This window comes from Strongylocentrotus purpuratus, unplaced genomic scaffold, assembly GCF_000002235.5.
Source record: "Strongylocentrotus purpuratus isolate Spur 01 unplaced genomic scaffold, Spur_5.0 spur5_scaffold_19, whole genome shotgun sequence".
NCBI classification, from domain to species: domain Eukaryota; kingdom Metazoa; phylum Echinodermata; class Echinoidea; order Camarodonta; family Strongylocentrotidae; genus Strongylocentrotus; species Strongylocentrotus purpuratus.
Window position 1 is genome coordinate 25,207,106 of NW_022145604.1, and position 27,093 is coordinate 25,234,198.

General features: G+C 38.5%; 2 protein-coding genes across 3 annotated transcripts; both read right to left on the minus strand.

The window, feature by feature from the left end:
- Positions 1–2,945: 2,945 nt before the first annotated feature.
- On the minus strand, positions 2,946–11,570 carry LOC592846 (actin). 2 transcript variants are annotated; one of them, XM_011671376.2, is made up of 6 exons: positions 10,987–11,570; positions 8,862–9,017; positions 7,751–7,895; positions 5,166–5,399; positions 4,170–4,416; positions 2,946–3,554 (listed from the first exon to the last, which is right to left on the minus strand). In XM_011671376.2, exons 3-6 carry the CDS (start codon positions 7,868–7,870, stop codon positions 3,025–3,027), a joined length of 1,131 nt encoding a protein of 376 aa, XP_011669678.2. In that variant the 5' UTR covers positions 7,871–7,895; positions 8,862–9,017; positions 10,987–11,570; the 3' UTR covers positions 2,946–3,024. The 2 variants fall into 2 exon arrangements, with proteins under 2 accessions (XP_011669678.2, XP_030846535.1); XM_030990675.1 differs by having other exon boundaries at positions 8,846–9,017; positions 10,987–11,569.
- Positions 11,571–14,602: 3,032 nt separating this feature from the next.
- Positions 14,603–26,329, minus strand: LOC582756 (ras-related protein Rab-18-B). The gene is made up of 7 exons (XM_030990676.1): positions 26,130–26,329; positions 25,563–25,618; positions 20,361–20,422; positions 19,422–19,494; positions 17,975–18,093; positions 17,467–17,592; positions 14,603–16,870 (listed from the first exon to the last, which is right to left on the minus strand). The coding sequence occupies exons 1-7, from the start codon at positions 26,198–26,200 to the stop codon at positions 16,754–16,756; spliced, it is 624 nt and encodes a 207-aa protein (XP_030846536.1). The 5' UTR covers positions 26,201–26,329; the 3' UTR covers positions 14,603–16,753.
- Positions 26,330–27,093: the final 764 nt, after the last annotated feature.

Sequence of the window (27,093 nt, forward strand, 5' to 3'; positions counted from 1 at the left end):
AGATGATAACAAATTTGCCGGGAAACCACCTACTAATTCATATATTTGGTAAATTTGTTTCTCTCATAGTCTGTGAGAGATATAGGGTAGTCCCATATACATCTTTCTGTGTATAGTGCTTGTAACTTTACTAAGAATGGGCCAAATTTCTTATCATTTTGATGATTCCAGAACCTTGCAGATGCTAGATGCTAGATGATCAACCTTTTTTGATCGATTCCACGTTTCTTTCACAATGCAATCGCATGACCATAACTGGTCTTTACCTTTAAACCTCATCATTAGCAAATATTCTTATTAGGAACACCAGCTATGTCTTTAACCAGTATGTCCTAATTCCTGATTTTTTTTTGTTGCTATTCTGTCTTGTTCCTCTTTTTTTCTATGCTTGTCTTGAGCAATGCATTCAAATTTCATTTATTTTATGCCACAGTTATTTTCAATAAACATATTTTAAATGAGTCCATTTGATTTATATTTTAATTTCAAAGAATACACTTCTTTTATTTTCTTTAGGTCAAAATTGAATGTTAAATTTTATATCTTGTATTTCTTTATACTCAAACATGTTTGAGTTGAAATTTGTTTTATTCAAAGCATATTCTTGTTAAAGGTAAAACAAAAGGACCACATTTTCATTTTTTTCCTTTAAAAAATAATTACACTCCCGACTTGTATGTCCACAAGGCTAATTAAATCTGTTTAAACATGAAATGCAGGGTAGGGAAAGAAAAGTGCATACATTGTATTTAACCCATGTGACAAATATGGGTGTACTTTTCTGTGTGTCAATGTGCCTTCCTAGTTTATTGTAAAATTTCATTTTATATAGCTTTTATAATATCACCTTGAATTTCTTATGAAATGTACTCGCATTCATGCAAACTATATATGTGCATTCCATACTTTATTATCATATCTATGATGCCTTCTTATCTCAGTGTGCTATTTGAATATGCAAATTATATCAGCCTTTTTAATGTTTGAGTGTTAGATATCCTATATTACATTCCATTTATCAATTATATATAATACACTGCAGTAATAAATACATACAAAGAATTGTAAATGAATATATGTATTTTATTTCAAATGCTCTTTTTATATGTGCATTTGCATACAAAACAAGTGTTTGACATGCATGTTATAAAATTTGTTATGACTTTATACAATTCAATTATACATTTCATCATTAGTGTATCTTTGCATTGTATCTTTGGAAAGACAAATAACCTATTCTTCATATTGCTAGTTTGCATAGTGAAGTAACCTTTTGACATACAAGTACACTGTAGGTGTATTGTATGGCAGTACAAGAAATATGATAATAGGGAAGAAATTTGTGTAAAGAGGGCACAAGATGTGGAGATTGTGGGGAGAAAGAGGGAGAGAGAGAGAGAGAGAGAGAGAGGGAGATGCTGATAGGTAGAGTAATAAAGAGAGAGAGAGAGAGGGAGATGCTGATAGGTAGAGTAATAAAGGGAGAGAGAGAGGGAGATGCTGATAGGTAGAGTAATAAAGGGAGAGAGAGAGAGAGAGAGGGAGATGCTGATAGGTAGAGTAATAAAGGGAGAGAGAGAGAGAGAGGGAGATGCTGATAGGTAGAGTAATAAAGGGAGAGAGAGAGAGGGAGATGCTGATAGGTAGAGTAATAAAGGGAGAGAGAGAGAGAGAGGGAGATGCTGATAGGTAGAGTAATAAAGGGAGAGAGAGAGAGGGAGATGCTGATAGGTAGAGTAATAAAGGGAGAGAGAGAGAGAGAGGGAGATGCTGATAGGTAGAGTAATAAAGGGAGAGAGAGAGAGGGAGATGCTGATAGGTAGAGTAATAAAGGGAGAGAGAGAGAGGGAGATGCTGATAGGTAGAGTAATAAAGGGAGAGAGAGAGAGGGAGATGCTGATAGGTAGAGTAATAAAGGGAGAGAGAGAGAGAGAGAGAGAGAGGGAGATGCTGATAGGTAGAGTAATAAAGGGAGAGAGAGAGAGAGAGAGAGAGAGGGGAGATGCTGATAGGTTAGAGTAATAAAGGGAGAGAGAGAGGGAGATGCTGATAGGTAGAGTAATAAAGGGAGAGAGAGAGAGGGAGATGCTGATAGGTAGAGTAATAAAGGGAGAGAGAGAGAGAGAAAGCAGGGGTAGAGGAGAGAGAGAAAGAGAAAGAGAGCGCAAGAGAGAGAGAGATAGAGATGTTGATAGGTAGAGTAATAAAGGGAGAGAGAGAGAGGGAGATGCTGATAGGTAGAGTAATAAAGGGAGAGAGAGAGAGAGAGAGAGGGAGATGCTGATAGGTAGAGTAATAAAGGGAGAGAGAGAGAGAGAAAGCAGGGGTAGAGGAGAGAGCAAGAGAAAGAGAGCGAAAGAGAGCAAGAGAGAGAGATAGAGAAGTTGAGATAGAGTGGAGAGGGAGAAAGAGAGCCAACAAAAATATAGGGGGAAGGTAAGAGAGATGTACATGTAGGAGAGGAAGATTAAGAGAAAGGCATCGAGGGTGTGGGGCTGGCGATGAAGATTAACATGTCTCCCTGAAGCATACCTGCCAACCCTTCCAAATAATCCACAATATTCTGATTTTCTAGATTTATAGGACCTAAAAATTCAGAATATTCTGATTTTTGTTGTTGTTTTTTGGTTTTTTTGTTGTTGATAAAGCCAAATTAGGAGTTCACGTATTGCATGCGTTGAATGGTTGCATGACCGCACATTGCCAGTCACGATGCCGCTGCATGTGCAAACGCCTGTTAAGGGTACAAATTTCGTATTTCCGAAGGCATACCGTGCTAGAAATTCCTAATTCCTAAATGTTGGCAGGTATGCTGAAGGTGGTGACACGACATTTGCTCCTGCGACAATTGCTCCGGGCTTTATTTCGTCTAAGATGTAGGGTTAGGGTTAGGGTTTCAATAGGGTTTTATGTTAGGTTTAGGGTTAGGTTTAGGGTAGGGTATAGTGTTGAATCCAGGGTTGAAGTTAGCCATTCGATTAGTGTATGAAATTTACAGCGGAGCAATTGTCGCCGGAGCAAATGTCATGGAATCCTGAAGGTATCGACAATCGTTGGTCCATGTTCCTGATAGGCTTTCTTAGTAATCCACATTCCTTTATAAGCCGACAACGAGGCAAGAATTGAACCCCCAAGCCAAACAGATTTCCTTCGCTCAGGAGGGCAGATGACCTTCAACGTTTCTTGTGGGACGCCCCGGCTTACTAGCTCTTGCTTCAAACGTCCACCAAATCCCCTGTGCATGGAATTTCCGCCGGTTACAACAACGTTTTCGTACAACGTTCTTCGGGTATCCACGTTGCAACGCTGCAAACCACAATATGCTATATCGGCTATACCGGATCCATAGTTCAGCTTTGTATCTTCATCACGGAGAAGAGCCGGTTTGAACATGGCCTCCATGCATTGAAACAATTCCTGACCGAGTACTATCTCTTGGCCATCGGGTAGCTGGTATCGTTCGGTTCTAATCTGAGTGCATGCCATTTCCCTCTCGAAGTCTTCTGCCACGTAGCAACATCTTTCCTTGATTTCTCTCACGATTTCCCGCTCAGCTGTTGAAAATAATTGATGAAAGGTAGCAGCATATTTGTATCTTTATGCCAATTAATTTGTGAACTTGCCATTTAAAAAAAAAAAAAATTCAAAAACAAAAAAGTAGGCCTAATAATATATAGGGGACCTTAAATTGCAAGATTAGTCGTCATGGAATACGAAAGCTAATACATGTACAAAGAAAGTGCATGTCATACAGGCACGTATACAGGGGGGGGGTTGGGGGGGTTAAACCCCTCCCCCCCTTTGGTATTTTTATGTGTGTAAACCCCCCCCCCCCCCCCCCCCCCCCCCCCCCCCCCCCCCCCCCCTTGGTTTTTTTCTTCTTTTTTTTTTTTTTTTTTTAATTATTAAAAAAAAAAAAAAAAAAAATTATTCCCATGGCTGACCTAAAAAGGTGACCTTACCCCCCTTCCCCCCCAACGGAGCCAAATGTCAAATTTTCAAATTTCGAGACCAAAAAAAAAAAAAATGTGTCCTCTTACCCCCCTGGGTATTTTTTTCCCTAAAATTCGAGAAAAATCTGCCAAAATGGCCCTAAAAATGGGTACAGGTTTTGAGGCTTGAGCGGCCCGTCCAAACCAAATCTGACGAGGTGACACTTCATATCTTACCAGTGGTGGAGAAAGAATATCCTTTCTTGTTGAGTAATCTCATCAAATAATGCGTCATCTCCCTGCCTGCTAACCCGGTTCGATGCGTCGCTGCTTCGAGGCAGTATCCTTCATATATTGCCAATGTCTGCGTCACTCCAGCCCCCGTCTCGATCACGAATCCACTGACGCGACCGCTGGAGTACAATGAGAGCAGTGCTGGATTGGCCACGTAAAATGCAGGTATCTGAAACGTCTCAAACATTATCTATAAAAAAAAGGGATAAGTGAGAAGTTTTCAAGATGATCAATGCGTTATATGCCTGACGTAGTACGACATCAATGAACATTGTGACACCTCGTGCTAGAGTCATATCATTTTAAAAGATACAGGAAAATGAAAAGTGTGAGTATCCCAGACAATTTTATAAGTAATTATTCCTTATGTCACAATGATTCAAGTGAAAAGCTGAGAAAGTTTGGATAAACAATGATACATTTGATGACAGAAAATGAGAAACAAAAGAGAATGAGAGAAAAGTGAAAAGTGGCAAAAGACAGCGAGAAATAATAAGGTTGCATGCATGGATAAAGAGGGAGGGAGAGAGAGAGAGAGGTGAGTAAGATACAGAAAATATATTACGTTTCAAGAGGGAGATAGAAAGAGATAGACAGGTAGATATATAGTGGGAGGGAGAGAGTGTGAAAGAGAGAGAGAGGGAGAGAGAGTAATAGAGAGGGAGAAAACAGAGAGAGAGAAAGAGACAGGCAGAAAGAGACAGAGAGAAAGAGACAGGCAGAAACAGACAGACAGAAAGAGACAGGCAGAAACAGACAGACAGAAAGAGACAGGCAGAAACAGACAGACAGAAAGAGACAGGCAGAAACAGACAGACAGAAACAGACAGGCAGAAACAGACAGACAGAGAGAGACAGGCAGAGAAAGAGAGGGGTAGATTTAGATAGAAATATCCATAGGGAGACAGGAATATAGAATAAAAACAGAGAGACATTCACCTGTGCCATCTTCTGTCTATTATACATAGGGTTCCCTGGTGGCTCTGTCATCAGCACTGGGTGCTCTGTGGTGTCGACCATCAGATCAACGTCGAAAAGATAATGCCAGATCTTCTCCATGTCTTCCCAGTCTTTGACGATACCGTGCTCGATGGGGTAGTTGATACCCAAGACTTCTCGGTGTTTGTAGATTGCTTCTCCGATAAAGGTCTCCCTCTTCCCGTCAACGTGCGACTGCAAAGAGTAATCCACATTTCTTTCTTTTTTTATAAACAGATTTCTTAAAGTCAAAGCAGAAGCGCAGATACATATGCTTGCATGCTTAATAGATAATAATAATAATAATAATTACATTTATAGGGTGCTTTATACAGGTGTTTCTAAGCGCACAAGTGGTACTGTCCAACTTAGTATAATTATTCAACATGTTCAATACCTTAAAAGCAAAAAATAAAATAAAAAATTACTAATACAATACAATACAATTGAGTTGAATGGAATTAACTACTTGTGTGCGCCTCCAGTATACTATATTCCATGTCAAATCACCCAAAAAATCTGAAAATCTTAACCCGACCATTTTTGATTTTGATGAAACTTGGTGTACTTGTTGAGTGTGATCTCACAGCACCAAATCCCAAATTTTAGGTCAATCGGGTGAGGGGTTTGGGAGATACGGCCCACCAAATTTTGAGATTTATTCAAAAATGGGGGTGGCGGGCCTACCTTTGAACCCTTGTATCTCGGGACCTAATGGGTCAATCTTCACAAAATTTATATTGTTGGAAAGGGTATTCAATAAGGATTCCAAATCTGCCGCCATTTTGAAGATTCGTACATGTTGGGGTACTTTGACCTCTTGACCTCAGATTTGACCTTGAAATTGACCTTGTGGATCACGTAACTTTGACAACATTTTTCATGAAATGTAATCTCTGACATGTTCACTAAAACATATAAAAGTTTCAGAGATATAATATTTTTTGTTTTGGAGCAATAAGGATTGAAAGTATCCATGCTCACAGATATTCACAATAAGCCCTATTATAATGTATACAATACATGCAATATGCACAGTACAACATACATCTTCCACATGCTATTTTGTTTTAGTCATATCCATCCTAAATGTCAGCAGTACTTGAATAGATAAAATGACAGATTTTTTTTTTTTTTTTTTTTTTTTTTTTTGGGGGGGGGTATATTATTCTTGAGGGGTAATTTTCCCGGGGGGGGGGGGGGGGGGGGGGTAATTGTCCTAGGGGGAAATTGTCCGGGCGAATTGTCCTTGGGGGGGGGGACAGATTGTCCTAGGAGGTAATTTTCTGGGGGGTAATAATCCTCTGGGAGTGATAGTCCTTGGGGGGTAATTGTTCTCGGGGGGGGGGGGGGGGGGACATTTCCTGAGGGTTAATTTTCCAGGGGGGTAATTATCCTAGAACCGACTCAGAGGCCTAAAGCCATACATCCTGTTAACCCTTTAGGCCTATATGAACTTGTCATTTTATTTCTATTCAAGTACTACTGACATTTAGGATGGATATGCCTAAAACAAAAAAGCATGTGAAGATGTATGTTGTACTGTGCATATTGCATGTATTGTATACATTATAATAGGGTTTATTGTGAATATCTGTGAGCATGGATACTTTCAATCCTTATTGCTCCTAAACAAAAATATTATATCTCTGAAACTTTTATATGTTTTAGTGAACATGTCAGAGATTACATTTCATGAAAATTGTGTCAAAGTTACGTGATCCCAAGGTCAATTTCAAGGTCAAATCTGAGGTCAAGAGGTCAAAGTACCCCAACATGTACGAATCTTCAAAATGGCGGCAGATTGGAATCCTTAGTGAATTCACTTCCAACAATACAAATTTTGTGAAGATTGACCCATTAGGTCCCGAGATACAAGGGTTCAAAGGTAGGCCCGCCACCCCCATTTTTGAAAAAATCTCAAAATTTGGTGGGCCGTATCTCCCAAACCCTCACCCGATTGACCTAAAAATTTGGGATTGGTGTGCTGTGAGATCACACTCAACAAGTACACTAAGTTTCATCAAAATAAAAAATGGTCGGGTTAAAACCATTGGGTGATTTGACATGGAATGACCCTAATGTGGGTTTTGAGAAGGGTTTTGAATGATTCAATGGATGGGGTATTTTGAATATGGGGTGGGAGTTTAATTGTTCCAGAGGGCAGAGGCAATCGTGGGCCGTGAATTAATTTCATGGAGGAAGATAAATGGAGAAAAGAGTCGTATCGAAGGGGGCAAGGGGCGCGTGCCACTTGCAGCAATTGCAGGGGCCCAAAAATTTAATCGAGGGCAAGAGAAAGGGGAAATATTAAAGCCTGTTCGTACTAGTTTAGCCAGGAGGGATTAGACCACCCAGTTTGGTCACTGACAGGTGGCTATCTCTTCCTCTCAGCTCTCAATTAACATAAGAAAAAGAGGATCATGGGAAACCAACGGGCACCGCTTAGGCTTTCTCTTCTATATAGAGGGAGCAAGTAGCTACTGTACAAGTAGTACACTGAGGCTTTAAGGGACTTTCACCCATGAGGATGTAAACTACGTTACCTTTTTACTTCTTCCAATGCATGACGGGAAGGCAGCTCTGCAAGTCTTACCCCCAGCGAATCCCGCCTGTATAGTACCACCCGTTGTCGACCACCACTGGGTCTGGGCCATCGTCCTCATCGTAATCACTCATCTTCGACTTTCCCTTTGTCATGCAAAAACATATTTCATATCAATAGGCTGACAAAAAGGAACATTACATTTTATATCGTTCAACACCTATGAGGTTTTTGATTACGTGTAGGCCAGATTTTATGTTGTCATTTGTCAAATTGTTGTTGTTGAATGATCAGTGGCGTAGCCATGGGGAATTAAGGGAAACATGCCCTTATCAAATAGAGAAAATGGGGGAAAAGAGATAAATTAAATGACAATGAAAGAGGGGGGGAGGAAAAAGGGAATGCAAAAAGGAAACGTTGGCCCTGTTTATGTGTATTTCATCAATCAAACACGGCCAGTGACCCCCCCCCCCCCCTCCTTGCTACAGCAGTGATTTTAAATTCATGAAGAATTGATTGATAATATTTGGGCGTTAATGGCCGAGGTAAGCTGCATCAGTATTGATACTGTTCTTCCTGCATGCCTGCAATTATTATTACCCCTGCAACGGATTGCCAGGTACCCATTTACACCAGGGTGGAGAGTGGCAAATATGGATGATAGTCTTTGCCAAACGACGTATACTGTCTGGCTGGGATTGAACCCTCAATTCTTGGATTGAGAGTCGAGTAAGAGCACAATTTTTTTTTCTTCCTCCAATTGGTCAGGAAAATATTTAGCAGCGAATCAGCCAGCCAGTGAATAAGAAGGGGGAGGGGGAGGGGAGGGGGGGAGGGGGTAAGAGGCACTATTTTTTTTAAATTTTTTTTTTTTGGGGGGGCCAATTTGTGAGATCTTGTATACAAACTCGTTGCTCTCTGGTGGTCCCTCTACTTTTCTGACAATACATGGGGGGGGGGGGTTCATTTGATATGATGTCCCCCCGAGGAAAAATCATGGTCCCCCCCCCCCCCCTGGGATTGACACCCTTGCCAATAGGGCAAATTGTAGATTGGATCTTTAAACAAATAATTTTCATGATTATAGTGAACTCACTTAATTTATATTCTACCTGATCCAAATATCGGCCAACTGCATTTGGAATGATTGCCTTTGGCTCGTCATCGCCGGCATGCCCGTACTGAATAGATCCCGAGCCGCTGTCAAAGACGAGAGCAGGCCAATCGTCATCCTCTTCAACATATGCCATCTATGATGTCATCGTCTTCTGGAAACAATTAAAATTTAAAATAAAGTTGAGTTCTCTTCATGTGATTACATACTGAAAGAAACTGTCCAGAAGCAGTCAAGAAACGGTTGATTATGTACTCATTTTGAATAACTCAATATTTTCTAAAGGTCTTTCAATGGCACAATCTCCCACTGCTCTTAGAATCAGCTCATTCTAGCCCCATTGCACTAGTTTGGCCGGGATAAGACCTCCCTGCTAGGTTACTGCCAGGTAGTTATCTCATCAAATCAGCTCTCAATTACCATAAGAAAGAGGGGATCATGGGGGACCAACAGTCACCGATTATTGATCGCTATATAGAGGGCGCAAGTAGCTACAAGTAGTGCAGTGGAGCTTTAATGGCCGTTATAAATCCAATCTTTTAAGTTTATATTCATCATGTGAAATGTTATATATTATTTCCTTACTTTATTTGTTTGTCTGTTTGCTTATTATAATGATGTATTTATTGTTAATTTGGGGTCAACATGTATACTACATGGCTATTTGATCTTTTTCTTGTTGACCCCTCATTCTCATAATATGTTTTGTCTAGTTGCTCTGTATTGTTTCTATTGGTGATGCTGATCTGTTCATAGTAGGTCCATGCTCTGGTGTAGTGTTGTTTAAATATAATGTATGTTTTTTGTTTTATTGAGAGTGAAAATAAAGACTGCATGAACTGAATGAACAAAGGAATCGATGAATAGAGGAAAGAATAAAAGCATAAAAGCTCATAATATTCCCTGGGATGATTGTTTATAGGGGGTAATTGTCCCGATCTGCTGATCCCTGTACCTGATTGATGCGTACATACAGAAAATTACTTTAGCCTGTAATATAGGCCCGGCCCTGTAATTTTCAAAAACTGATGGGGAGGGGGAGGGGCCTTAAATTTGACTTGTTGTATTCCAATTGCAGTGTTTTCAAATATGATAATTAGAGCGGTGCCAGATCTAAACATAATAGTGTGTATTACTAATATGGAAAGAGTTCCATATGTACCCCCTGCTAATTAAATAATATTACACTTTCTTTTAAAGGTATTACAAAGTTTTGGTACGGGGTCATGAATTTGGTTCAAATTAACATATTGGAAGCATACGCGTTCCTACAATATTCATTGATCGTTGTCCCGGTTGAAATCGATTCTAAAGTTATGAAATTATAAATAATAAACTCTTTATGTTGTTTAGCTCCCTCTCAAGGTCAAGATATCAATTTAGCTATGAAACAATGTTTCTTGACTAAAATCGACCGATTAGCTATTCCCGTTTAGAAATTATATATCACAACTACATATTCTGAGATTTTCATGGTCGCAGCTACCATTGTACGTAGGCGCTATTTGAAATTTATCAAAATTTACCGGGAGCACCCGTAAATTTTTATATTCAATTTTTCTCGAAAACAGAAGTGTTTTAGGGGTTAATTTTTTATTGCTTATAATACATCCACAGGGGCATCCAAATATATCAAAATTGTAAAGATTCACTATCCACCCAATTTTCAAAATTTCCCAAACTTTGTATTACCTTTAATCTCTCATTGTCTAACCCTATAAGTAATAACCCTAACTCTAGTTTCCATGTTTTATAATAGAGGGTGTATATTAGAATCTACTGTAGACTCTAACTATAAAGTACTAGACTCTACTGTACTACTATCACTCTGAAACATATCAAGATTTTTTTTCTTCATATTTAGTGGGGGGGGGGGTATAGAACTCTAGCCAAGGGGTATATACAAATATCAAATCTGCAGGCGAATACGAACGTCCTGCACTTTATATCATATGAAATATAGGATAAATTGAACATATGATAAACTAACTCTAGAGAGCACCGGCCGCCGCCGCCGCCGAAGACGTCGGCGCGGCGGAGCTCCCTGAACCGGCCTGTGGACTGCATGGAGTTAATAGTACCGGGAACTTATACCTGCAGGGAGTAGGGAGTAACATACATACCTGGCAAATTCTTGTCTTCCCTAGAATTGTCTGCATCTTCAGATTCGTCCCATGAAATAATGTGCATGTATTAAAGCCTCAGCCTACTACTCATCTCATCTCATTGATTGGTGATCACACCTTTACACAACAGCTAGTAACCCATAGACGTCTTTATGGTATACCAAACAAGAAAGTAATTAGGGTCGAGGATTGAACGTTACTATATACTAGTAGTTTGCAGGCACAGACTATTGTTAGTTGTAATTGTGCGTAACGTCCAGTGTCTGTCGATGACACAGTCGTTGCTGTTATTTATGTTTTTTTCACAACTAGTAAGGATTTATTATTTTTGCTAGAGGCTTAAATAGCTTACAGTCTGACAGAGCTAGGGAATTGTGGTAAAGTGTCCAATTAAAGTCTGTGCCAGGCAGACTAATACTAAACTGCGCGAGCGGCGCTCCGGTGGGGGTTGGTCGGAGGTGGGGGCACCGTTCCCCCAACACACCCTTTTTTCCAAGTCCCTTTTTACGTAGGAAAAGTATCCCCTTTATACTTCAGATAAAAGCCCTTTTTCTCTCTAGTAAATGCCTCCCCCTTCTCATTAGTATGGCTTTCCGTTAAGTAACCTGATAGGTGCCCTTTTTGCTTTGACAAAGACCCCCTTTCCTTTTTCATAAATTATATGTTTTCCTTCTTACAAGTGCCCCGTTTTACCAATGATAAATGCCCATTTAACTTTCACATGCTGTGCCAATTTTATTCATAAGTGCCCTTTTACCTTCTGATGAGTGCCCCCTTTTTCTTTTGTTATAAGTGTCCCTTCCCCTTTTGCATTTCTCCGATAAAAGTGGTCTTTTAGTTTGTTTTTTCTACAATTTACTAAAATATTTGTGTGTAGTGTTTTGTTTCTTTATGTGTTCTTATGTTTGTATGTCATATGATGATGATCGTAAATAAAACCAACCAACCTAATGACAGACATTTAAAGTTCCCATTTACCATACAGGCATAAGTCGATCCTGGGGGGGGGGGGGGGTGCGGCTGTAGCCCCTAATTGGATTTTCTCCCCAACTTTTTGGGGTTATAAACACAAGCACCCCCTCCTCCTCATTGGGCTTAGGATGTGGAGCATGGGGCTTTGGAGGGGCGGCAAGGTTACTGGAAAAAAATAATGATTGTAAAATTCTACTGCCCCTACCTCCCCCCCCCCCCCCCCCCTTCCAGACGATCCTGCTGGATTAAGTTTTTTGCAATGTCTTTTTAAAAAAAGCTAAGTTCTGAGAACATCGAACAGCAGGTCAACATTTTTCAGGTGAAACAACAAAGCAACAATGGTGTTGACAAGTAAAGATACATTTGAAAAAAAGGATATATTTACATAATAATCATTTAATATTCATTTAAGTCTAACTATAGCACTACATTAAGGATATTATAAGCAGCATAATCATATATTCTGTTACTCTCTTACAGTACAGGAGCGCAGATCCACATATGAGGGAGTCATAGTCAGTATAATATACTTCATTTGGAGTGGAATCCACTCTCTACAGAGCTTAGCCTACAACAGATTTGGAGTGAACCCACTCTCCACAGAGTGATTACAACAAATTTGGAGTGAAATCCACTCCCAACAGAGCAATTACAACAGATTTGGAGTGAACCCACTCTCAACATAGCAAGATTTGGAGTGAAATTCACTCTCAAAAGAGTGATTACAACAGATTTGGAGTGAAATCCACTCTCAAAAGAGTGATTACAACAGATTTGGAGTGAAATCCACTCTCAAAAGAGTGATTACAACAAATTTGAATAAAATCCAATGGAATTGATCCCTAACATGACTCCGAAACATGGAATAGACTTCTCTAGGCCATTTTCATAATACATGTATGATGTATAACCAAATTGAATGCATACCTCTTTGTGCAGTGCCTCGATATGAATTTTTTTCATCTGTTGCAAATAATTGTATTTCAACATTCAGAATGCAAATCACATCTGGTATGTGTTGATAGGTAAGCCATAATGTTTGTACTACCTAGGAATTACTACGGTATACAATTCCCACTCCTACATTTGACCAGGTGAATGACACGATATGTATTGAGGCACTTCACAAAGATATATGCATCAACTTTAAGTTGGGTTTTATTACGAAAATGCCTTATTCCACTCAGATCCTCTGGATTTAGAGAGTAATGAAGAAATCACCATAACAATTAAGAGCAAGGTCATAAATACTGCATAATTCAGCATTCATTACATTTTTTTTCTTCAAATGGCACTCCTGGAAGACAATGCCAAAACATTCATTTAATATAATACATGTATATTTAAATTGAAATAATAAAAAATAAACCCTTTAGCAACCTTCCACATGAAATCAACCATAATTGTGTCCGTTTGGGAGCGAGAAGGGAGTCTACTCATATAATTTAGTCGAGACTTAATGCCCTTCTGGCTCTGAACAGATGATTTGCTAGGTATTGAACATGAATGAGTTGTGGGACAAGTGCAGTAGTATTATATATATATATATACGGTACCCGATTTTCTGTGATGTGTTTAAACAACATGTACATACCAGAGGCATTGGCATTTTATCTGTTCTTTATCCTTTTTTTTCTTTTGTTCTTTAAAAAAAAAAAAAGGTAGGCCCATAGGTTAACGAAACAAAAATGATCCAAATTTGCACCCCTATGAGTACTCCATTTTTGATTGAGCACACCATCTAGATGTACCAGTTTAAGATGCAAATAGGAATTTTTAGTTCCGAATGCGAGGGCATTACATAATATAATTCATAGCTTATTTGGAATTGCGACGCATGCCCAAGTGTGCGCTCAGAGGTCAATTTGTGGAGCTCCAAACACTTCCCTTCTGCAATCTCTACAGTCTTGAAGTTCCATGAGTTTGATGACCTATGAACAAGCGCAACTTCTGATTATGAAACTTATCTCTCTCAACAAGCTACAATATGATTACCCATGCATTGGCCAAACAATAAAGAATTTCTCCTGACCACCTATGATATTCCGTATTCGGCAGTTGCGTAATAAACACAAAAAATTGAGGGGGGGGGGGGCAAAAAGAAGTATAATTTACAAAAAAGGGAGAAAAAAAAAGTGGAAAATCATGTCATTTAAGCACATTTGTAAATCAATGGTATCGAATCAGAAATAAACCACCTTTTATTTATTTATTTTTTTTTTTTTTTGGGGGGGGGGGAGGGGGCATGGCAACTGCCCCCCCCCCCCCCCACACATCAGTACGCCAGCGTTATTCGGAAAATCAGATGAAGTATATGGATATGGTCGATATTTGACATTTCAGTACAAAGCATACAAAACTTGATTAATGATCAATGCACAATTTTCACCATACAGTAACTGAACGAGTATAGAACTTTCAATATGATGACCATTTTATATGTGTGGATGGATAAAAGGTCATAAATACAAGATTTTGTATTTTGTATCAGGATAAAACACTATTACTTTCATATGATAATATTTAACATTTGCAGGACACCAAATACACTTGAAATCTAATGCTCAAGGTGCATGAGCGGAAGAGATAATATCAAATAAAAGCACTTGCAAAAAAAGTACAACATGAACAGGACACAATGTTTTCATTTCTTGATTTATATGTACATATTGAGAATATCATTTAATTTTAAACTGCATTGAACAGATGGAAGGCTATGAGATGAAGAAACAAGCAAAATTTAGATGAACAGAATTACTTGAAATACAGATACATGTCACAGATTTGAGATATAGACTATAAGCATACAGTGTTGGGCCGAATCATTTTTGGGGGGTGGCTATGTACACGGCTTAGTTATCGTTTTAGGCTTAATATTCAGTCACAATTCAAGGTTAGCTAGTATTTTTGTTCTAATTTACTTCCATGGTTTAGACATGTAACAGCGACAGGTTTGACTTTCTATTGTGCAGGTTTGAAAATCAGCTACATATTTGATTTTTAATTGTAGGTTGTACATGTACAGGTTTTAAAATCCATGTAAATAGGTTATCGTTGTATCTCAACCAAAATTATCTATGAAATATCAGTAATAAATTAGTTTGAAATATGACTCAGATTGCACTTAGTACCTTAGAGCCCCGAAAGATACCATAGATGAAGGCCAGATGGGACTTTCCTCAGAAGCAGGTTTTGTACAACTGACTTCACTGTTCAAATTAATCCATAATTGTATTATTTTAGATGTATACATATATTGGCAATATTCTTCCTTTATTTATAGGTACAATACTATAATGTACCTCATTTAAGTAAACATTAAAGTGTTGCTTCAAAATTTGCTTTAACTACATTTAAAAAAAATATTTTCAAAAGTTTCAGGCAAAAATTTAATATACAGTGTATGTGTTGTGTGAAAATTTGCCTTCAAAATTTGTAAAAATAAAACTATTTAGACTGCAGTTTCATGTTGAATTTCATTCATGCGAATAAATCAAATGATCCCATGTATGAATGGAACAGAATGCTTATTCTTAATATAAAGATATATCAATAAATATATTGAGAGAAATCATGTACAAATAAAAGTAAGATACTACATAGATGTAAGTTGTACCAAACTACCCTGGTATCAAAGGAGAAGCCCAACCTGATAGTTATAAGGTTTTAATAGAAGTAGAAAAAGGAGAGGAACACGTCAGCGAAAGTTCGAGCAAAATCCGATTACAAATAATGATGTTATGAATTTTTGAAGTCGCCATCAATCGAACATAGACTGGTAACTCTTGCGAGGTATCCTCCCAATATTCTGATTTTGTCTATTTTCCCCAAAGAAAATTTTTAATCATACATGCACCCTAGATATAATGATCGCAAATATGTTTTTATACAATTCCTTCATGAAACTATTCCATCAATAACTAAGAAAAAATAAGTTTATACATGTATGTCCAATCACAAATACGTTAATATACATGAACAACAGTAGAATTAATGCTCCAAAATATATTTCAATACCATAAACATGTTATTTTTTAATGAGAATCACATTAACATGTACACATCAGGAAATAGCCCTTACTTGCATTTTTATTAATCATGGCAATTTGCCATCTGGAACTTCCCTTATACACAAGTACATCCAGGAAGGTGACTTTCATGGTACATGAAGAGAGAGCATGTAAAGCATGATGAAGTACCTTGGACCATAGCTAGTTGGGAGAGATAGTTATGTCCCAGAAAGTAACTTCTGATTGGTCTGTTGTATCATGGAGGTCAAAACGATTCCCTCTCATAGACATTGTATGTGGGAGGGAAACAATCGGAGCTCCACTATTAGACCTCTGATCACACTCATGTATACATGTATGCGGGTGTCACAACTATCTCCATCAATTGGCTATGCCTTTGACTTTCCAACTAACAGGCGAGATGAGGAAACACATTATAACACCATATCACCGAGCACGTCATCCCCTACTGCTGGGAAGAATCCATTGACCTACTAAATAATGCCATGTCCATTGGAATTGCCGTCTGGGACCTGTTTCACAAAACTTGTCATCAGTAACAAATGACAGTTGTTGTTATAAGCTACTGAAATCCTTGTTTCTGATTGGTTATCAGCAGATTTGCCACTGATTTTTGTCATTTGTCATTGAAAAAAGGCTTTGTGAAACCCCCTCCTGATGAACAGTTTATATAATCACTGTGTGACACACATCACAGATTCACCAGCTTCTTCAAGAGTCTTTAAATCCTTCTGAGGGATTCATCCAGTGGTCCTTCTGCTTCATATTAGACTGCAGTAACCACTGCACGCACCTTCGTTAGGTTGTCCTTGATTACTACCGACACCAAACCCTCTTTGTCTCGTGTCGTTCTCCCAAAGTCCTGGCGTCTGAATGATCTGTGACACAAGGACACATTGTAATAGATTGTTATTACCAAAAGTATCAAGCAAGTACTGCATGCCAATAGGCCATTTTCGTAATGTAACCAAATTTAATGCATAAGTCTTTGTGAAGTGCCTCAATACAAATTATTTCATTCACCTGATAAGAATAATAGTATTTCAATAGTCAGAATGCAGACTGCATATATTAAGTGTTGCTAGGTAGGTCAAGCCATAATGTTTGTCCAACCTGGCAACAACTAATGTATGCATTTCAGATTCTGTCTATTGAAATACTATTATTCTTATCAGGTGAATGAAATAATATGTGATGAGGCACTTCACAAAGACTTATGCATTAAATTTGGTTACATTACGAAAATGGCCTATTGAGTACATAGAGATAACAACTAACGTACAAACTGAATTGAAAACAATAGACCATTTTACTAACATATCCAAATGTTGTGCATATCTTTTAAACTAAGGGTTGTTCTTGAAAACCTGAAAGCTTGTCCTTGACAATGGAACCTGAAAGCTTACCTGAGGTTTGCTCGACATAGAATTCTTGGCAAATGAAAATTTGCGGTTTTACTGTACAAGATACTAACCTTCTCGACCAACTCTTCAAAAGCACACTGTACTCCATCTCTAGTTTTGGCGCTGCATTCGATGAAGAGACAAGAATGTTTTCTGGCAAATTTGAGACCTTGTTCTCGGGATACTTCTCTTTTCTCCTACACAACAACAACAACAGTAAGCATATTTACAAAGTGCATAATATACAGAAAAGATGAGTTTGGGTCATGTGTACATGTACACACATATTTTAAACATGTACTGATTCTTCTCCGTGTATTTTACAAAAAAATACTGATGTAGTGTATGAGATGCTTCATGAAAACCTGTTGTTTACCCTTGATAAGAATAATTCTAGCTTTATATTTATGTACTGTCTGTGCACACATGTATGTAATAATGCTGAGCCCCCCCCCCCCCCCCCCCCCCACCCCTAAAAAGGACATAATCACTGTGTGCATAACAGATCAAAAAGTATGAGGGGGTTCCATATCTTATGTAAACAGGGCTTAACACTGAGTTCACAGTTCTCAATCTCACCTTGTCTATCTTGTTTCCGACCAGCATCTTGATGATGTCTGCCTTAGTGGAGTAAGTATCCAGCTCATTCAACCACTGACCTAGCCGGTCAAAGGTAACTTGACTGCTCACATCATACACTGCAAGCAAAATGAACAGTACGTCAGTTAATGATGGGGAGCTCTACGATTTAATATATGACCATGATTGGGTACATGTGCCACAACTATCTTTATCAATAGGCCATGGCTGCTTTGATCTATTGTACAATGACCTGTTTGGAAAACTTAAACAAATTATGAGGCCTTTCTTGAACTATACTGCTATGGTAGACAAATGGAATGAGCAGTGGAACAGGCACATGGTAGATAACACTCTAAAACAATGTAGCAGTGTAGGATTTCAATATGCCGCAAATAAATAACGATAATAATAATACATGTAGGTCCATTTATGTAGCGCAGCTAACCAGCTACTATATGATTATACTCTACTGAGCTTAAAGATAAACTTGAATACTGGTAATGCGATTGCATTGTGAAAGAAAAGGTGTGGAATGGATCAGAAAAGTTGATCATATAGCATGTAAGTAATGGTGTGTAATGCAAGGTTCTAGAGTCATCAAAATCATCATAAATTTGGCAGAGTCTTGGTAAAGTAACAATCACTTACACAGATAGATGTATATGGGACAACACACATGGTGTCGGGGCTAGTACTACCCTGATTTCCTTATCTTTCTATGCTCATTACTCAGCCAGTATACATTTTCTTCCAAAATTGTTTGGCACATGACATTTATTTGTAATCTTGAAAATTCAGTGTAAGTTTCGTTAGATTCTGTGAGAATTCATTTTCTTTTTTTTTACCAGAACTCAAGTTTATCTTTAATGTAAAGTATCATATCATTACCCCGGCTGTAGCTGAGCCGCCAAGCAGAGGCAGATACCAGAGTTTCACAAGAAGCCATCATTGTCATCATCAATCATCATCATCATTATCATTGTTACCATCATTAACACCGTCATCATCCTGATCGTCATGACCATCATCCTCATCATTACCATCATCATCATCACCATCATCATCACCATTACCATCATCATCACCATCATCATTACCATCATCATCATCATCATCATCATCACCATCATCATCACCATCATCATCATCATCATCATCATCACCATCACCATCATCATTACCATCATCATCATCATCATCATCATCATCATCACCATCATCATCACCATCATCATCATCATCATCATCACCATTATCATCACCATCATCATCATCATCATCATTACCATCACCATCATCATCATTACCATCACCATCATCACTATCACCATCACCATCATCATCATCATCATCTTTACCATCATTACCATCAACACCACCACCCCACCATCATCATCATCATCATCATCACGTCATCAATCAGGAGAGAAGGTAATTGACTGACCTAGAATGACCCCTTGAGCTCCCCTGTAGTAGCTAGGGGTTAACGTTCGGAATCTCTCTTGCCCTGCTGTGTCCTGTAAGTAGGAGATAAACGGCGTTAATAAATACACATACATGTACCTCAGCAAACATGAACAATAACGGAGAAGTTCACCCTGATATTAAGTCGAGTTTTGATAGGAGCAGAAAATGAGAGGAACAAGTCAGTGAAAATTTGAGCAAATTACGATCAAAATTAGAATTTTTTGAACATGTAATTAGTCAGACACAAATCGGCACCTCTGTGACATTTCTTGAGAGCTCCCCTCCCATTTGCTCTGTTTTTAAATTTCATAAAGTTTCATTTTTCTTTTTTATTGATGACGGCATAGATTTTCCAACATACATGGGCTGTTGGAAACATATTTGCAATAATTATAAGTGTATGATTGAAAGTTTCTTTAGAAAAATAAAAATTACAGAGCAGATAATGCCAGATATGTCACAGAATTACCAATTTATGTTTGATTGGTTTCAACTTTCCTATTTTTAATCAGAATTGTATGCTCAAACTTTCACTGTTTTTCTCATTTTTCTGCTTCTATTAAAAACTTCCCCTTAAAGAATGTGCAATGAAATTATAACAATTTGCATCTACATTTAAAGATATAACAATTCAGATGTTGTGTGTCCTGACAGTTGTGTTTCCGGGCATTTGATTTCAACCAGCGATTTAAAGGCGTTACTAAGCAACATTTCATTAATCTTCTAAGACTTATGTTGGACAATATTATACAGGACAAATAATCATGATGGTTATTGCTATTTGATGAATATTTTCCATTAAATCTGAAGGCAAAAGAGAAGTCATTATGTTTGTTAAAGTGTCTGGACTCCAAACTCCCCATCATACACGTATAATAGACTGTTCTTAACTTCTTACTCTGCAGTTTGCACTCACCCATATTGCAAGTTTAGCTTTGTTGCCATCTACGCTAAGAGTTTTCACTTTGAAGTCCACTCCTAATCAAATGAAATCAGTACAGAAAGGAAAAAGTGTAAGTTAAATATTGTCCATGTATGCAAAGCAGTATGATCGATAAATGTAGATATGATTTATGAAAATTGGATGTTTCTGCCTGTCTGCCCTACATGAACTTACATTTGTTAAACAGTGTTGTACCTGTATGACAAAAATATTCACCATCTTTCACCACGACCAAGGACTGTATAAAGTTGAGTAATTATGCATACACATGCAAACTCTCTAACCCTTTTAGTTTGGTTCCGGATGGGACATTGGGAAGTATCAAGAATAAGAAGACAAAAAAGAAGAAGAAGAAGATAAGACGAAAGAAGTAGTAGATGAAGAAGTAGGAGCAGCAGGAGGAGGAGGAGGAGGATAGATCAAGGAAGAGAAGAAGAAGAAAAATAAGAAGAACAAGAAGAGGAGGAAGAAGAAGAACAGGTAGAAGATGAAGAAGAAGAAGAGGAAAAAGAAATATCCAGAAGAAGGAGGAGCAGGAGGAAGCACGAAGCAAATATATCGTTTATCCATGTACAATGAGTTTACGAGCACCCATTGGGTGATCAATCTAGCAAAAAAAATCCCAAGTAACGCCCCCGGGCGCTGATCCAATCAGAAAATTGATGCGTAAATCAGCTTGACCTTAGTTTGACTTGGGCGGCTACTTTGCTCTTCCGTTCGGGCGTCCGATCGACTCCTCAGTTTTCCGAACGATTCCTCGGTTAGGTTTTTCGGGTTTCGGATAATACCGGCAAGTTTAATGACCGTGGGAAAGCGAGCCAAGTTATGCGCATTGCGGCATGATTTGAGTTCATGGAAAGTTCAACTGCGCGTGCCTCGCCAGCTCAAGGAATGCAGTCTAGTCATTGGTGTTATAATTAGCATTGGCGAAATGAAAATCATAATCTAATGGAGGAGATTAATTATGTGCAATATTAATTGTCATGATGATTGGCACAGCAGGTTCTTCCATTCATTCATATTTTGATGTTGCATGTACTTTTATCCTTCCTCTCACTCTCTCATCCCTTTTCTCTATCTGAACTTGCTACTTTCAGATTTTCCTTTTCTTCTTCAGTTCTGGTCTTTCCTCTCTATTTCTATTTCACTCCCACCCCCCGTCTCTCTGTCTGTATCTCTCTCTCTCTCTCTCTCTCTCTCTCTTTGCTCTCTCTGCCTCTTCCTCTTTCTCCCTTCGTCTCTCCTTCATCCCCTCTGTTTCTCTCTCACACTTTCTGTCCCTCCTCCTCCTCTCCACCTCTTTTCTCTTATGATGATGTTTTACAGTACAACATTCTATAATTATATGTTATTTTTATCATATTTTGTGGGTTGCACAGGAGCAGGGTCCACGTCCCGCAACCTGGGTGTCATGATTTCTTGAAGCCATGATAGCTGATGCTCCTACATGTATGTAAATACATACATGTATTAATACATTTAAATATCAATTTACCAATTAAAATGGAAAACAAGTTCATAAACATTAGACACGATTGTCGTAATGAGCTGTGCTGCTCATAATTAGGAAATGTATTAGTTGTACAAAGCAAAAGAGATGACTCAATGAGTGCGGACAGGCGCGGATCCAGGGCGAACGGACTTTGCCGCCCCCCCCCCCCCCTCCCGCAAAAAGAGAGAGAGAGAGAGAGAGAGAAAGAAAGGAAAGAGGAGAGAAAGGGAAAGAAAGAAGAGGAAGAAGAAAAGAAAAAGGGGAAAGGAGATCGGGCGGCAAAAGGGCCTTGCCTCCCAGCTGTTACCTCCCCCTCCCCCCCCCCCCCCCATCACAAAATAAGAGAGAAGGAAGGAAAGGGAAAGGAAAAAGAGGAGGGAAAGGAAAAAGAGGAGATAAAGGGAAAGAAAAAAAGAGAAAGAAGATAGTTAAGGTGTAGATTGGGGGGGGGGGGGGTTGGGCTTGGGGAAGGGGGTGACAGATGCCCCCAAAATATAATTCAAACGTGGTTTATTTCTAATTCGATACCGGTGATTTACAAATATTACTAAAATGACATGATTTTCCTAGATTTTTTTATGAGTGTTGGGAAATGGCAAATTCCTAAATAAGGAAAAAAGAATAGTGACCTGCCTTTGTCACAAAATAATGAGGAGTCAAAATGTGCTCATCTGACCGTAATTAAAAGCCTATATTCCCTGAGCTTCTGTGTGCTCCTCCCCTTGACCCCCGCCGGGGCTTCGACCCTAGACCCCACGCTAATTTACGTTACGTTGATCGTTTCTACCCCCCCCCCCCCTCAAAAAAAAAAAAAAAAAAAAACACCAACAACAACATCAACAATAACACGTTTTTGCTCATTTCGCCACTGCTGGGTCACCATTACGTACCAATATTTGGCTTGCATAATTTCAAATCCCCCCCCCCCTAAGAAATTCTGGATCCGCGCCTGAGTGTGGAGGTATATGTATGTATTGATTGATTGAGTTTTATTCGACAAGCTTCGAACATACAACATTATACAATAATAACAAATCAACAAGTCAGCTTGAACAGGATAACCCACGAGAGCTTATTTCCAGTGGGGTCCCTTACAGACATATATAAAATTAATAAGTAAAAATAGTCATATTTACAGACAGATAAGAAAAATAAAAGAATTACCTTTTAAAGATAATAATAATAACATTAAACTGATGATAGAAATGATAATAAGTACAAGAAGAAAAGGAAGAAGGAGAAGAAGAAAAAGAGGAGGAGGAAGAAGAAGAAAATAATGATGAATTAGTAGAATTTCTATAACGTACGAAAACATAAATATAATATATATACAAAATGAAAAAGTATGAACCGGCAGAAGAATACAAATTTCAATCACATAAACTATTAGTATTAGGTTTTCCTTTAATTTCCTCTTAAAATGAGCATAGTTTTTTTTTTTTGAGCTTTGAAAATTGACATCCAACACAAGGCCCCCCCCCCCCCCCCCCCCCCCCCCCCCCCCGCTCTCTCTCTTTCTCTCTCCTTCTCTCTTTCTCTCTAATTATTTATCTCAATGTCATACCCCCTTTCCATCACATCTCACTCTGATCTAATATGAAATTGGACTGAACAGGAAAAGAATGACCGCATCAAAGATGTATGCACTTACATAAGTTATACATTTAATGATACCCTCCGACATCTCTGAATAACATATTTGAATACATAGAGTAGAATAGAATAGAAATGGTTCTTATTAGAAAGATCATCGCAGCCAATGGCTGAATTGCGATCCATTTCACAAACATACAATTGCAATTTAAATTGAAATAACACAAAATATGACATAAATCAAAAATCAAACATAGACCCCCGATAGGCATTTAAAAAGTCATTGATCAAATTCAAATTTTTGTTAAATAAAAGACAGAGAAAGAGAGAGGTGTAGAGGAGGGAGAGTTGGAGTGATGATAAAGAGAGAGAAAGAGAGGAAGAGAGGAAGAGAGAAAAAGAGAGAGAGAGAGAAGGGGGGACGAAAGAGTGAGACGGAAAGAGAGAGAGATATATATATACATTTATGAATATAATAAGCGATGACTGAAAGCATAACATTGATAATAATATGATACTACACATACAAAAAAGAAATATTAAAAAAATAATTACCAAAAAAAAAAAGCTGCCCCCAACCCCACTAATTTTTTTTTACCCCCCCCCCCCCAAAAAAAAAAAAAATGCAACATTGTTACTGAAAATAATTTGGGAAACTCAATTATATAATACTGTCAAACGATCAAAATCCTCTCAAGATTTAACCATTTTTACCAAATTTGTCAGTTTTGTTAGGAAGTATACTAACCTGCCTCTCATTTATGAAACTATTACTGATATGTTATTTTATTGTCATATTACAACTTTCCATTTCGGACTTGTATTTGCATTTAATTATTTGACAGAGTGCTTTAATTATTTGACAGAGTGCTTTAATTATTTGACAAAGTGCTTATTATTTGACAAAGAAATTAATGTAGGAATGGAGACCACCAAATCTCGGTTGAGCACCCTTCGGAGCTTAGTTAGTTCCTGGTGTGTTTTTACAAAACGCCGAAATCATATTGCCGTTTCCCCCAGGCCAGGCAATTTCCCCCAGGCCAGGCAGTTTCCCCCAAGCCAGGCCGCGCAAACGCGTAACCATGGAAATACTACGAACGCTGACCACAACCAGTTCAAAGTACAACATATACGCAGTCACAATCAGACGTAAACACGGCGAACGATTTCATACGACACTCAGCTGTATGGTTCGGAATTATTACCGAACAAAGGAAGCAAACTTCGGCTCTGACGCCCTAGCTGTCAATCATACAAAAATGGATACCAAAAACACTGAAATTTCAGGCTTTAAACAGGCGACGCACTTTACACATAGGTGACGCACACATGGCGTTCCATACACATGCAAACGAAACGTGAACGGACATTTCAGGAAAAGAATCAAGTTTGTACCTTAAATATGACTTTTTTGATAATTTTTCTTAGTTAAGTAAGACTTATACTTAAGTGAAATACTTAAGTGAAATACTTAAGTGAAAAAATCATTAAAAATAGAGGGTTTGACTGAAATATCACAATTTTGGTATTGAAAAAAACGGAAAATAGTATGCTCTCTCGTCGCACTCAAATTTGTAACGTTAAGCGAATGGCGGGTCTTTTACATCCAATCAGAAGGAACAAGAACGTTGATTCGTGGGCGGGGCGCGGGCGGGTAATTCAAATGAGGCGGAGACCGATTAAACGTAACTGCGCAAGCGCTTAATGTAAGGAATATTGCTTCGTGGGAAGAGCAGAAGGAAGAGGGTGAGGGGAGGAGTAGAAGAAGAAATAAATCCAGGAGAAGAAGGAGTAGAACTAGAAGAAGTCCTGAGTAACAGGAGGAAGAGTAAGAGGAGGAGGAGGAGGGGGAGGAGGAGGAGGAGGAGGAGGAGGAGGAGGAGGAGGAGGAGAAGAAGAACAAGATAAGAACAAGAAAAGTAGGAGAGACAGGAGAAGCTCTACAATAAAATGGTCAAAGTAAAAATCATGCGTCCAAACTGCTAAAGCATAGTTTCAAATTTTAGCAAGCGATGTACAGTGTATCATCAATCTGGGTAAAAATCAAGATGAAAAAAAACCCACAATAAATTGAAGAATAAATTCCTCACCTATAGTAGCCGCTTGCTCAGGATCAAATGTGTCGTCTGTGAATCGCAGAAGTAAACTGAAATTAACAAAAATATAACAATTTATTTTAATGCATGTAACAACATACATGTACATATTCATGTACACTAAGAGCATAGGTCACATCACGTGATCAACAATCTGACATCATTGACATGACATTCGTGCGGCAAACTTAAATGTTGTGCTTAAATCAAAATAACAGATACAAAAATCACTCTTAAAAATCACCCGATTGAATAGGCCCAACTGTTAGATCTACCATGCCTACGCCCGTGATATTTGGCTGTTTTTTTTTAAAACCATTGATTTATTAACAACATGCTATAACTACTTTTGAAAATTGGAGTGGACTTGGCCTTTAAGTTAAGAGTCTCTAGATCTAGACAACTTACAAGTAACACATCAGTATATCACACTGAGCTGAGCTGAGTCAGTAATATTTACAGTATAGACCTCATTGACCTACGTGCTACAGTCTGTACACAAATCACAATTGCGACGACACTGATTGAAAATGTCATGGATTTTTGAAAATCCTAACTCACCTCGATTTCCCCACTCCACTTTCTCCTATAATAAGAATTTTCAGGGTGGTTAGAACATCGTCTTCGTCCATGGCAGTCTTGGATTGAGGAGTAAATTATCTACAACTCAGATATTAGGAAAAAAGGGGCCGCAGATAATTTCGTAGAGCAGAATTCGCCTGTGATCAAGGGCTATTACGCAATGACAATGGACGTGTCCGTTATAAACTATGGAAGGCCAACCCCGCCATAAACTTAACTAGTAACGTAACCAATAAGGAAACACTAACGTACACTTAGTATCCAATGATTTTACAGAGTAGTGCTTGCGCTACTAAACAGTTACGTTAGTCAAATGATGAAAAGCTTACGTATACTCATTCTAGGGATTATTTTACCTACGTAAGCTCTTTAGTTTTCATTAACGCAACTGTCTAAGTAATTCAGTAGCGTAAGTAAAACACACTATCGTTAGTTTAATGTTGACCAATCATACCCATCGTTGCATGCCATAGAATCACACACCGATCTTTATTTCTTTAGCTAGAGCCAGAGCTAGCTAGAGATCGGTGATACCATGGTGATTCAGTCGTGATCGCAGACATAGGCTTAGGAACCGGGGAGGGGGCTTGCGGGGGCACAGCCCCCAATAAAAAATCTTGGGGGGGGGGGCTCAGATATCATTGAACCCGCCCTATATTTTTGGCGGGGCTTATAGATACCATTGAGCCCCCAATTTTGTGGTGGGCTTAGATATCATTGAGTCCTTAGGGGCGCAGATACCATTGAGCCCCAAATATTTCATGTGGGGCTCAGATATCATTAAGCCGCACCCAATACTTATTGCAGGGCTCGGATATCATTAACCCCCACCTCCCCTATCATTATATTCTAGGCATGAAACTCATGTATACCTATAATCTACAGACTTACCATTCAAATATAAACATTTTATAATATTTATTTGGGGAGAGGGGGCTCAGAC

Coding starts and splice junctions, on each gene's coding strand:
- LOC592846 (XM_011671376.2), bottom strand. CDS start 7,870: ATGAGGACGATGGCCCAGACCCAGTGGTGGTCGACAACGGGTGGTACT. Junction 5,400..7,750: donor GCATTGGAAGAAGTAAAAAG/GTAACGTAGTTT, acceptor TACTCTTTGCAG/TCGCACGTTGACGGGAAGAG. Junction 3,555..4,169: donor ATATTCTTTCTCCACCACTG/GTAAGATATGAA, acceptor TATTTTCAACAG/CTGAGCGGGAAATCGTGAGA.
- LOC582756 (XM_030990676.1), bottom strand. CDS start 26,200: ATGGACGAAGACGATGTTCTAACCACCCTGAAAATTCTTATTATAGGA. Junction 18,094..19,421: donor AGCTCAAGGGGTCATTCTAG/GTCAGTCAATTA, acceptor TTTTGCTTGCAG/TGTATGATGTGAGCAGTCAA. Junction 16,871..17,466: donor TTGAAGAGTTGGTCGAGAAG/GTTAGTATCTTG, acceptor CTTGTGTCACAG/ATCATTCAGACGCCAGGACT.